The sequence below is a fragment of the Crotalus tigris genome, unplaced genomic scaffold (genome assembly GCF_016545835.1).
Source record: "Crotalus tigris isolate CLP2741 ecotype Arizona unplaced genomic scaffold, ASM1654583v1 scf7180000024115.3125172, whole genome shotgun sequence".
In the NCBI taxonomy this organism is placed as follows: domain Eukaryota; kingdom Metazoa; phylum Chordata; class Lepidosauria; order Squamata; family Viperidae; genus Crotalus; species Crotalus tigris.
In genome coordinates this window covers 1-13892 of record NW_024100392.1, presented here as the reverse complement: position 1 = coordinate 13892, position 13892 = coordinate 1, and the positions used below count along the sequence as shown (strand labels likewise).

The 13892-nt window shown below is 35.7% G+C and overlaps 1 protein-coding gene across 1 annotated transcript in view; it reads right to left on the bottom strand.

Moving 5' to 3' along the window:
* Positions 1–13551, bottom strand: part of LOC120298579 (nucleoside diphosphate kinase 7-like) — a 41192-nt gene extending 27641 nt beyond the window's left edge. The window contains exons 1-5 of the mRNA XM_039322466.1: positions 13469–13551; positions 12532–12739; positions 9301–9406; positions 3310–3374; positions 772–840 (exon numbers count right to left, since the gene is read on the bottom strand). Coding sequence (XP_039178400.1) covers positions 772–840; positions 3310–3374; positions 9301–9406; positions 12532–12739; positions 13469–13551 — 531 coding nt within the window. The remainder of the gene's footprint in view (positions 1–771; positions 841–3309; positions 3375–9300; positions 9407–12531; positions 12740–13468) is intronic.
* Positions 13552–13892: the final 341 nt, after the last annotated feature.

Genomic DNA, 13892 nt, shown 5'->3' with positions numbered 1-13892 from the left:
CATCATTTTTTATTAAATTTACCATTGGTATTTAAACTGTGGATGTTTTAAATGTCATGTGTATTTTGTAAACAGGTAAGAACCATACTGAGGCATGACAGAATAAAAATAGAACAGGTACATAACTATCCAACTATTGTAAAACAAAATGTGTAAAGTGGCATTTCAGTAAATATTATGAAGTGTGGCATTCCTGCAAATACTGCAAATGTAGCGTATTAACAAAATTTGCCTTTGAGAATTCTTCCCCAATTGCAAAGATGACATATTATTAAACTGCAGAAAGATCTGGAGGCAGAAGGTATGCCAAGCATCCCTCCTCAATGGGGAAAAAATATCCACAAAATTAATTTGCTAGTTTGTGGATTTGATCCATTTTTAAAGTGAGGCAGAAAAATGCAAGGAGGATTTCTAAAGGTAGCAAGGAATTGGAATTTTTGGAAATTTGTTTTAATTTTAAAAATTAAGAATTTTGATATGATGTTCAAGGACAACATAATGTTACTAATGGGGATGCTTTTTAGCCTGGAAAACCATTATCCAAAAGTGCACACAATTTATGTATATCACACTGTGGATTCAAACCTAAAAATTATGTGTACAGTTATCTTTCCAATAAATTGTTAATGGTTTATTTTACAGCAAATATTAAAACAATCCATAACTATGAGTAATAATCCTGAGCATTACCATACAAAAAGGATGGTCCATTAAGATAATATCTAAACTGCATCAAAAATGGTGAAAACAGATGTCATAATATTTACTTACAGAATATTCAGCAACAACACCTTTGTAGACTGCATAGAATTCTTCTGCATTTGCTCGGTCCATATAGAACTACATATAAAATAGAAAGGAATAATCTAATTCTTGAGATTCTGTGAAGCAGAATTGTGGAGCTAGTATTGTCTTAAAAATACTTAAAAACTACCTAACAATTATAGCTGCCCTTTTTCTGTACAAGAAACATGACAAGAATTGTGTGGTTTCTCAGTCATGTAGAGGGTATTTATTGTTTGGCAAATAAGCTGATAAACAACATGTGTGTGCACACTACTCATCAAACCACATGGTAAAAAGTCAAGCACACATAAAATTAAGTTATTCAAAATAATAATAATAAATTTAGGTATCACAGTTTGTAAGTAGCCTGGCTTTAGTAGCCTTGCACGCTGACTGAGGAATTCTGGGAGTTGAAGTTCACAAGTCATAAAAGGGCCAAGTTTGAAGACCCCTGCTTTAGAGTCAGTGGGGGCTACTGGAGGAGGCACCTTTTGCTGGTGACAACAGACAGACTTTCCTTTCTCAGCCTTATAGTTGTCAACTTGCTCCCCCCCCCCAAGTACAAACATACCAGGTGCAAACCCAGAGTTTCCTGAGCATAAAGAAACACCTTCCTCAACAAAAGTCTTAATTAATTTCACTCTATCTCCAAAAAAAGTTTTTGTCAAGTTTCAGGCTGCACAAAGCTCATGATTGTTGCTCACTATTTATATTATTCAATTATTTATACTAATTAAAATTTAAGTAAGTTCAAAATACATCAGGGGAAGGAAACAATGGGGCAGGGAAAAGAGAGGAGGCTTTCTAAATGCTTTTTGTATAATGCTTTTGTTTCCTTTTACTTTATTAAAGAATTATTTCAGTGTCAAAACAATTTTAAGTGCTTGTACAATATTATTGCAATGATCACTGGCTAATGAGTTTTAATTGTAATATCTAAGTATGTATTTGTAGAGTCAGACTGATGTAATGTTTAAGGTATTATTCTAGAACTTAGGAGATGAGTTCCAGCACTACCACACTTGAACTCACAGTCTAGAACAGTGGTTCTCAACTTTTTTAATGCCGCGACCCCCAACCGGTCGTAAGTCAAGGACTACTCAACTGGTCGTAAGTCGAGGACTACTCAACTGGTGCAGCACCGTTTGCAGAATGGGACTTTTGGCGGGCTCAGCAGGGCACAGACAGCCTGGACAATTCCTATTGGCTTTTGAAAGCCAATAGAATTAGACTCTATTCAAGAGAGTCTAGTCTATTGGCTTTCAAAAGCCAATAGAATAAAAGGGAGTAGCACAGCTAAGGAAAAGGGGAAAAAAATGGCGGACTGCGTTGTTTGGCGACCCCCGTGAAATGGTCGTTCAACCCCAAATGGGGTCCCGACCCACAGGTTGAGAACCACTGGTCTAGAAACTAGTTTTCGTTCCAAATCAGGAATGCAACTGCCCTGAATGGATCCAGAAAATCAGCTTAAAAATGTCTGAAATTGATCAGCAACCACCAAATGCTCAAGCATTTTCCCTGAGAAAGTGGGGTAAACTACTAATTCCAATTAACATCTTATTAATTAGGTTACTTCAGAACCAATCTGATCATTGCCTCTTCAAAAGCTAACCATAATTAATTAGGGTTGGCTATGAGTTCTTTTCTTTGTTTTCTTTTGGAGGAGGAATAGCCAGATGCTTCTCAATATACATTATTTATATCAAGGCTTTATTGATTTGTGTTCAGCAAATTCAGTGGGGATAATTCCCATCTTTAAAAGTTGCTTCCATAGTACTGTTGGAAAAGTATAATGATCTAGCATATGGGAGGTATATCAGCATTTGTGAGCAAGCAGTTCTGACTATGAAATGCTTTAGCACACGGGCGTCAAGCTCACCACGTCATGTGATGTGTCATGACTTTTTTTGCATTGCCAGAGCTGGGGTGGGTGAGGTCTCCGTATGATGCAACCGGCCCTCCAGCCAGCAGTTTGACACCCCTGCTTTATCAGCAGCAGCAACAACAAAAAATGCTTTATTCTAAATTAACTGCTGCAATGAACAAATACGGGATTTTCATGTGAAAAAAACTGTGAGTTCAGTTTAGTTCTGCAAGTTTCCTGATTCAGAATATGGTCAGAGACAACCTGATCCAGTTTTAAGTCATTTTCATTTTTCTTTGGCTGACAATCTGAGAATTATAAGAAAAAAACAAAATAAATTCGGCAACTTTGAAGTCTATCCATTTTTTGTTTAACTGAACTGAAAAGGCTGATTTCCTTTGTTTAACAAGATAACACTTTGAAAACCTGATACAAGACACCACTTACAACAAAGCTGAAGGAAGCAGCTACATTTCTGGCTGCAGCTGTTTCAGCTGAGAAAGAATCACTAAAAGCAAAGGCAGACATGTTCCCAAGTGCAATGGACTATGGTGTGGTTCTATAGTAGAAACAGGAGTGGTAAATGTGGAATTTTCTCTCCACCTCCTAATTCCACGAGAATTAAATAAAAAGAAAATAAGAAAAAGAAAATTAGTTACCATCTGCAAGGCTGAGATATCAAATCCTCCATCAAGAATTGCTTTTATAATCTTTCCAGCTAGACCTGCATTAAAACAAAAAAGGAGAATAATGGTAGATACCTAAGAGTATTTTAAATATTAAATGCTTGAGAGTTAGGGTGTTATCATATAATAATTCTTTTTTAAAAAATCCAGAATATATTTGGACTAATATATATGCATCTGACACCTGTACAGAGATAAATATAACACCTACTCAAACTTTTGAGCTGAGGCACTCAGCTGGGAAAGATTTTTCTCTATTTAAAGCAAAACAAAAATATGTGTAATTTACATAAAATAGGAAGACCATGATTTACACTTAAGTGTAAGATATTTAGCTCTTTGGGGGAGAAAATCAGATTTCAAAAAGCACATGGTATCCTGTGGATATCTCCTAGTTAATAATACTAATTGGATAGTCTGTATTTGACAGGTCCTAGCTGGCATACAATAACACAAACATGCTTGGGATAAAACTTGGCTTTGGTTGCAGTTGTGGCATAGTAGCCACAGTGTATTAAACCTGACAAGTATTGTCTGTTACCTGGGAATGACACAGGTAAAATTGAAGAAGCCTATGCAATGGGACAAGAAAAATTAGACAGAGATAAAATCTTATATTTGAATGAATTAAAGATTAAGGGATTAATTGGCCTTATATTGAGGATTTAGATTTATAAGGGAAATGAAAATGAACTATTAGGAAATAGCCTTGAATTATTGTTTAGCCCAGATAACACAGACAATGTATTTGAGACTATAAAGGATACTCCATTAGTAAGTAGTGATGTACTAGGATGAGAAATAGAAAATGTTTATGAAATAAAATAAGAATATACTTAAGTAAGTAATAGGTGTATTTTAGATATTATAATTTTTATGTAGTGAAATAAAGGAAACTTGGGTTACCCGAAATTTAAATACTATGGATATTAAAGGTTAAATTGGAATACTATAATTAAAAATTAAAATTTAGGTAAAATTTAAACACAGGACATGGATATGTATAAGCAAAAATATATTGATAAATGTTTTAACTGAGCTTGTTATAATTAGAAATTTACTAGCTTAAATATGATATAGCAAATGTTAAGGGAAATAGAGAAGGAATTTTTTGATGATGTAACCTGAGATATGTACTAAAGATTTTGTTATTGTACTATTGATTACCCAAACACCACACTGCTTTCCAAATACTCAAATGTAAAATTGGAAAACCAATAAAAACTTGCTATTAAAAAAAACGGCTCTCCTCCTGGGTCCTGTCAGATGATACTACTTAATAGATGTTACCCATAAAAAGGTTCTTCTGCAGTCCAGATAGCATACAGCATCTTAAATTAAAATCAAAAGAAAATTGACAACCATTGCAGTTCTGGGAGCAGAGGTTGTGTGCTGGTTTTGGAGTGCCCACAACTGCCTGCACCATAGCACTTTGCATTAGCTGCAGCTTCTGGATGTTCTTCAAAAGCAATCATATTTAGAGTACATTACAGTAATTTATTGAGGAGGTGACCAAGGCATGAGTGATTGAGAGCAGAGCCTCTTGTTCCAGGAACTGGAGCAAATTCACCAACAGAAATTGTAAAAAGGGCCCCCTAATCACAATTGTTATCCGCTCTTTGAACAGGAGATATGAGTCCAGAAGGACACCCAAGTTGAGATTCCCAGAAGCTGAGGGCCCGAAGAGCCAAAACCACTCAATTTTGGCAAGGTTGATGCTGATCCCCATCCAAACCCAGACACTGAGATATGACATCTATAACGAAGTGTGAGAGTAACCTTGAGGAAGGAGAGGAACAGCGACAGCCAAGGCAATAGTCAAATAAAAAAAATCTCAACATAACTGGAATGGAATTTGAGAAAGTATCTCAGCCTGGACCTCTCCAACCTCTCTTTAGGATAAAGGCAGAGAAGGGAGAGGCACATTCAAAGTTGCAAGATACTGTTACTGTTCTATTATTGATTAACTTACAATAAGAAGTTTACTATTCATGACTTTGATGTTCAGGTTTTGTCCACTTCAATGGTCTGAAAACATCAACAGCAACAGAATGTCTCAGGAAGAGGATCAAAACAATTAAAATTATTTGAGAAAAGATATTCTGGGACATCCTGAGAGACTGCACTATAGCAAATCAGGGAGTCCTAATTTGAGTCAATGAAAAGTCATTCAAATGTGAAGCTATTAATCTCTTAATAAAAAATAAAACAAAAATATATAACAAATTATATCAAGATCAGTGTTACTGACTACATTCAAAAGTAACCATGTAACACAGATTTCTAAAAAGGAATCTGGAGGTGATTCTGTAAATTATACTTTAAGTCAGTCAGCTTAACATCTGTTCTGAACAAATTTGTAAAATTGGTAATACAATGAAAAGTAACTAGGTACATAGGTACAAGCTTTTCTGAAGAAAAATCAGCATTGATTTCATAAAGATTAATCCTGCTTCATGAAGCTTAACAAAGTTCTTTCAGAGTGTCAGTAGGCACATGGATGAGGACTTCTCATCAAAAGCTGTTTAGTATATTTAGTAGTCATGGGATAAGAGAATTGCTAATGGGTTAAATAGAAACACAAACACATGACTACAAATCAAGTTTCTTTTTAGAGGGAAAAAAAGGAAAGGATCTATGTTGAGACTAGTAATTTTTAAATGAATCAAACAATCTTGTTGTAAGCAATGAGCTGGTCAAGTATGTGGATGATGTAAAATACATAACCTTGGTTAGGATGGTAAAAACCACAAATCATTGAAGATCTTTAGAAAGATCCCTTTCAGTTACATGAATAGGCAATTTATTTTTTCCCCTTGCAAACTAGAGAGATTGTTTAAACAAACTATTTTTTTTCTGAGTGGCTTTTCTCGACTGCACAGCATCTCCCTAATAAGCGCTAAAAAAAACAAACTAAGAAGCTGCAGTCCATGACTTTAAGCAAGTTAATTATCTTAGGCGCAGCTTGTACTGCTGCTACTGCTAGCAACCAACAAAATCCCTGCCTTGACATTAACAAGTTAATAGCTGACAGCTTTTGCCTCCTTTTGCTCTTGTGGCTTGCTGTCATGAGCACTCTAGGCAAACAGCTGGAGGGAACAGCATTCCTGTCAATCTGAATTCCCAATTGTGTGCTTGGGTACACTTTTGCATTCTTTTCTTTTTCACAATATATAAACACAAACATCAATTTCCTTCCATTTAATTATCTCAGTGCCAGAATAAACATTTTTAGAGGTGGGAGAATTGGGCAAAAAGAACTATAAGATCTGCCCAGAGAATCAGAATTCTGGGCAGATCTATTTGGGCTATTTAATTAATAAATTCTCCAAAGGTAATTGCTACCATGGTGTCTCCTTTGGGGTTTTTCTTTTTTGATATCCATCCTGCAAATTCTCAATTAAGTGTTGATGCATAACAGGGGCTCCCGGTAGATAGGCTCAATACTGTCAGCTCAGGGTATGGTAGTGTTAAAAGACAAATGGCATCCTAAGTAGAGTTAGAAACACTGTAACACCTCTTGGATGTTTGAAGCTCTTTAGCTCAGAAAAATAGAAATATGAGGAATGTGAACATGGGTTATAAAAGTTATGCATTGCATGGACAAAGTGGCCTGATCAAAGCAGAGAAGAAGAAGAAGAAGAAGAAGAAGAAGAAGAAGAAGAAGAAGAAGAAGAAGAAGAAGAAGAAGAAGAAGAAGAAGAAGAAGAAGAAGAAGAATAAGAAGAAGCAGAAGAAGAAGAAGAAGAAGAAGAAGAAGAAGAAGAAGAAGAAGAAGAAGAAGAAGAAGAAGAAGAAGAAGAAGAAGAAGCTGAAGAAACAGTGTACCACTTGGTAAGCTGTTGCAAGAAGATTGCACAGACTGACTACAAGACAAAGTAGCAACAATGGTGCATTGGAAGATCTGCACAAAATATCATTTGCCTGTAAGCAAAAACTGGTGGGATCATAAAATAGAGAAAGTCATAGAAAATGATAAAATTAAACTGCTCTGGGACTTCAGAATTCAAACAGACAAGCACCTGCAACATAACACCCCAGACTTAACCATTGTCGATAAGAAAGACAAAAAAGTCTGGATAGTGGACGTGGCAGTGCCTGGAGATAGCAGAATAGAAGAGAAAGAACTGGAGAAGATAACAAAATACAAAGACCTACAAATAGAAATAGAAACACTGTGGCAAAAGCAAGCAAGGGTAGTACCAATAGTGATAGGCTCCTTGGGTGCAATCCCAAAACAACTGGAGCACCACTTGAACACCATTGGCATTGACAAATTCGCTATTAGTCAATTGCTAAAGGCGGCCTTATTAGGAACTGCTTCCATCCTGCGACGATATCTGTAATACCATCAAACCTCCACATCTGCCTATCCCAGGTCCTGGGTAAGGACTCGATAGGTAGACAAAATGCCAAATCCAGTCTGAACATCTGGCTGACTGTGCGATGATCCATAATAACAACAACAACAACGTTGGAAGGTACCTTGGAGGTCATCTAGTCCAACCCCCTGCTCAGGCAGGAAACCCTATACCATTTCGGACAAATGACTGTCCAGTCTCTTCTTAAAAACTTCCAGTGTTGGTGCATTCACCGCTCCTGGAGGCAGGTTGTTCTACTGGTTAAACATTTTGTCTTTCCTATCAATACAATATTATACAGATAATCCTTGATTTATGACAATTGAGCTCAAAATTTCTATTGCTAAGTGAAATAGTTAAGTAAATTTTGCCCCATTTTACACCCTTTCTTGCTACAGTTTTTAAGTTAATCACTGCAGTTGTTAAGTTGGTGACACAATTGTTAAATGAATCTGGCTTCCCCACTGCTTTTCAGAAGGTCGCAAAAAGTGATCACATGACCCCAGGACATTGCAGCCATTATAAATTTGAGCCAGTGAAATTTTAGTGATGTGAGCATGAGGATGCTATAACAGTCATATGAAAAATGGTGATAAATCACTTTTTTCAGTCTATATATAAGTCTGGCATAGTCACGTGATATTTTGCTTAATGACAGTGGGACTCAGCAACAGAGACATAGGTCCCAATTATGGTCAGTAAGAGGACTAACTGTACCATAGTTTTGAAACTGGCAGAAGGAAAGAACAAGTTTAAGTCAAATTAAGTAAAATCTTTTGAATAAGAATAGTAGAAAATAGCAGTTTTCTGTAATCTGAATGTCCTTCAGATATACTTTCTTCAATTTCCCCAGAATGTTCCAGCCAGCAGATCATTAATAATAATTCTAAAATACACACCTTTGAAAGATGCCCAGGCTGGGAAAAGTTATCAATATTAAAGCTACAGAGGGTTAAATGTATTTTCTTATAATGCAATGAACTAATTTTATTTACAAAAATCAAATTAGTTCCAAAATAAAAAAAGGATTTTAAATTATCAAACATAGTCTACAAACCCCATTAATAGCTTTTTCTCATTTGAAAGAATCCACTGTTATGTACTGATGCATTATGGGAAGAAACAACTATCACACTATATTCTAAACATTATCATTTTATTCTGAGGACCTACTAGAAGCAGCAAAATATGACGGTCAAAGTGGTTTTGCAAAGCATTCTCTTGCCAGTATCTCTGCAGAACCTGTTAACCCAAATAATTATTTATGTGGTTTATGTACTTTAATTGCATACAGAGAACATCTCCATCTGATACTGCAAGCAGGTCAGCTGGAAATCATCTGAGCCTAACTGATAAACAAACTGCTGGTAGGAAAGACTTTTGTCAAAAAAGTAAAAAAAAAAAAAAAAAAGATGAACAGCAACAGGAAAACAAGTCTTTATCTCTGCAACTATGAGTATTAACATTAACAAAAAGGAACAGCATTGCTTGTTAGAACCAGGCTGAGATAGCTACCGTTGTGGAAATAATTTATATGTCTACTAACTAGACAAAAAGAGGACCAACAAGTATTTTTATTGACTCTGCAAGGAATATAACTAACCTTCTTTAATTGCATGAGGTTTAATAACACAGCAAGTACAATGTGTATAGTTTGCAGTGCCTGCGGGTCCACGGCCTCCATTGGAAGGAAAGAATAATTCCAGTTCCTGGAATTAATAGGAATTAAATACATAAATTTAATAGGGGTCCAAGCACTGAGATTATAATAGTCATTTTGGTTTTTATTCATTTCCATTCCTTATTTATTAACATATTTTTGAAAGTGCCTCATCATTCAGCACAGACAATAGACTTCCAAACACAGACTAAGATCCAAAACAATGCCCATTTTCAAAAAAATCCCCAAGTACAGGTAATCCTTGACTTATAACCATTCATTTAGTGACCTTTCAAAGTTATGAAGGCACTGAAAAAAATGGCCTACCAACGTTTTTACACTTATGACCTTTGTAGCATCCCTATGGTCATGTGATCAAAATTCAGACATTTGGCAACTGGCATGTATTTATGAAGGTTGCAGTGTCCCATTGTCATGGTTCACCTTTTGCGACCTTCTGACAAGCAAAGTCAATGGGGATGCCAGATTCACTGAACTGTATTACTAACTTAACAACTGCAGTGATTCACTTAACAGTTGTGGCAAGAAGGGTCGTAAAATGAGGTAAAATTCATTTAACAATTCTTTGGTTGAATTGGAAATGTCAGGCTTATTTGTGGTCATAAGTCAAGGACTATTTGTAATACCAAGAAAAAGATACAATAAACCTTTCACAAAAAAAAAAAAAAAACCTTGAGAAATTTAAGGCAAATTTCAGTACTGCATTACCAAGAATAGGCAGGGAGAAAACCATGAAAACTATCCTATGTCACCATAACACATTCATTGAGCTATAATCACCAGATGAGTTCATTATTTTGTCATATTACCATTAAATATTTCACAATAAACTATGTAACACTTGATTTCTTACTAGCTGCTCATACTGGAAACAGAGAACTTTCCAACCTGAATGCCACAGGACTGCCAACTGTGTTGAAAGAGTTTTAGGCTATCAGAGTGAATCAGGTGGGCCAGAAGAAATAAAAGAACAGTAAGCTATTACAGGTGACTTAACTGCCTGAAAAGATGAAAAAGCTTCAAACCCAAGTCAATAAAAACATAACAATTCAAATCCCAAAGCAAGCTGAATATATTTATGGGAGAATGTGTGTTTTTCAACCAGAGGAAGACAGAAAACAAATAGAACTAATGATTTAATGAAAAAGAAATTACAGGCAGAATCAGGTGATTCAACAACATAGAGAAAGAGGTTAGAAAAAAGGAGCAAAAAAAAAACAACCAAATTACAAAAATAAGCTTGAAACCACAGTCCTACTTCCTATTTATCTGTTACAGCACAGATACTCTTTTGTTTGTTTTCTTGTCTGCCCACTCCTAGAAAACAGAGGGCCTTTTTACAGGGCTAGCTGCTCACTGGGGAGGGAAAGGTCATCATCATCAATAGCAGAGGTTCTCTTCGTGATGAGGTGAGATCCTTCTCCTACATTGTTGTTTTTTTTAAAATGCAGACTAGATTGGGGGCTAGAACTTCTCTCCAACCGCTACAGAAAATCTTAGGACCATGATTTCAAAAATCCAATCAGCAGAAATCATCTGCCTGAAATTCATGGAACTATATGAACTGTTAGATTGGACAGTCAGAGAATCTATTCTCTCTGACTTGCAATTTTAATATCTATACAGAAATTAATCTCCAGTTCTTTCTCCCAAAGTTTGTCTTCACAAACAACCAAGTAATTGCTCTTCTACTTTTACCAACATGGCTTCTGCAAGCTATATATGCTTTTCTCCATTAGTAGCCTGTTTTTTCATGAACAGGACACTGAAGTAAAATCTCAGGCTAGCAAGGGCACCTATGATTAGATCACCTGTTATTTCTCCCAGATATGGCACTACCTGGATTCAGTCTTGGCAGATGTTTTCATTTATCTGAACTGGGAAGAACAATGCTTGTTGCCTTACAGTAAGTACAGTGATCCTGAGTTGCTAAGTAATCTCAATATAAATATTTCCCTTTCTCCAAGCAACACAAAACACAGAGAAAGCTAAAGAAGATAAGAAAACTGGAAGGAGGAAATCAGTAGCAAACAAAAAAACATTTCAAGTGCCAAGGACTGGCCCTCCTTTTTTGCCATCCTAATTTATAATCTCTTAAATTTAACATTTTTCAGTGGCATGAGTATGTGGCATACCATTTTAGAGTTGTATAGAATTCAACAATGTATAAATTAATGGATTCTTTAACTCTTCATAACTCATAATCACACACTTAAATACATAATACTACATTAAAATACTTTTAAGGATACACAGCAGGGACAAAAAAGGGAGTAATTAAAACATTGCCAGCAGCACTATTCTTAGCTCCTCTAATCAACATCAAGAAACATGTTTCCATGGAAAGAAAAGCAGGCATCAAAAAGTAAAATGCAAATATATTGTCGAATCTGTTTTCTTATAGCTTGGAAAGATTCACATGAAGGTTTGCCTTCAGATGAACCTCCAATTAATCTGTTTAAATTTATTTAATCCATCACAATAAATAGTTAGGAAACTATAAAAAAATTCAATGTGGCTATGTATTATCATTTATAGTTTCAACTCTAACAAGATGAAAATTAAAATGATGTATACATTATATATCTTATTTTATTCTGTAAGATTTACTATTTCATTTATTTAGAGTATTATCATGCAATTACTCCTTTAACAGCTTCGGGCAATATTTGACTGAAATCATACTACCATTATTCAAAATGACGACAAAATGGGGGAGGCTTTCCAGTGAAAAAAAAATGGGATGAAGTCATATAAACATAGTTAGTTACACAGTACAGTAGTTTTCCTGGACAGAGAATTCTCTGATTAGTTGAAGCGATCTTCATAACAAATCACTAACACTAAACGTTTGTGTTAGTGATAAAATATGCCTTAGGATCTTCTACAGATCTTAGTTGAATTGCCTCATTTGATCTAACTAAGATGAAAGCTATGGAATTAGGAGGCTGGTCAATAAGGAACTACTGGTCAAAAGTAGTAACTTAAACAGGATTCAGAAAGAAAGAGAAAGGAGTGTTCATTTTACATATGTACATGCATCAGTGGAAAATATTTAATTGAGAGGTATGAAAACATAAATAATTCTTATATGCTAAAAGAAACTAAGTCATGTACAGAATGGCCTATCAAATGTATATTTGAGAAACTTACACTAGCAGCAGAGGCAAAGGAATCAGGGCCATGAGCCACATTTCTTATGTTGTCACTTCCAAAACGTGCTCTAATGCTGTTTGGAGCATCGGTTCGGGCTACAACTGAATTTGCGGGTCCTAATAATTGTTTCCATCTGCCTATGGCATCATCTCCCAAAATCTCCATGGCAACAACAGGGCCACTTGTAATAAACTCAAGAAGCTCACTGAAAACAGAAAATAGAATAGTCAGGATACCTGGGAAACCAAATGCTTCAACAGGATTCTTCCATCCTAAACAAATTAATACCAACAAAGTTGGGTACATAGTACAAATATTAAGCTACTATAGTAAAAATAGTAAGTTGCAGAAAAATCTGATTAGAAATAATATTTTCATATTTTTGAAACAATACTTTGTTTATTCTGTTATCTTTTGCAACATCAGAAACTATTTTAATATTTTAAGAAAGGCAGAACTGAAAAGAGATAACAGATTTGCTGACTACTCAGGAACTCTGATCTTATGTTTAATTGCAAATTAAGCAGAACATAAATCCTAAACTTTTGGCTCCTTAGAAATTGGCAGCCTAGAAGCCAAATGAAGCTTGCCAAGTCTATCAAGCCAGGCATCTCTCTCTGTAGAACTCTATCTATTATTTATGTACATATATGGGCGATCATGTTCAATCACAAACATGCATGTCAAGAAAACAAAGTACTGGTCACAGTGTGTATATAAAGCATTACAAAATAAATTTAGCACATCAGTACTGCTCCCAGAAACAGCAGGCACCTAATTAAGTGGATAGTCAAGAATAGTACAGATCACTTAATTTCTTAACATTACTTTTACAGTATATAGGTAGTCCTTGACTTACAAACACAATTGAGCCCAGAATTGAAGTCATATGTTATTGCAGTCATTAAGTGAGGTGCCCATATGACCATCTCACTCAATAACCACAGTTCCATCATTCCCAGTTGCAGTTGTTAGGCGATTGCCTGGATTGTTAGGTGAAGTTTCAGTAAGGATCATTCTCCCTTCCATTCATGTTCTTTTGGCTCTGCACAGTGGTACTGCCAGCGGTAACCCCAATTGCCCCTCCTGCCCAGTTGACCTTCACCACCTTAAGCCATTTTCCAAGCAGGCATCCCTTTCCTTCTGCAAGCTTGCACCTCATTAGAAACTTCCTGATCCAAATCTCATGAAAATTAGACATGTGGTTTGAAGAACAGCAGGAGCCTTGTTCTTGGGTTGCTTCAAAAGCCTCATTTCCCCAAATCATGTGCACCATTTCTTTTGCACATCGTGAGGGCTTTCACATAAAAAGGGATATTGGTTTGAAGAAAGGATCAAGGTGGTGAAGATCAGCTGGT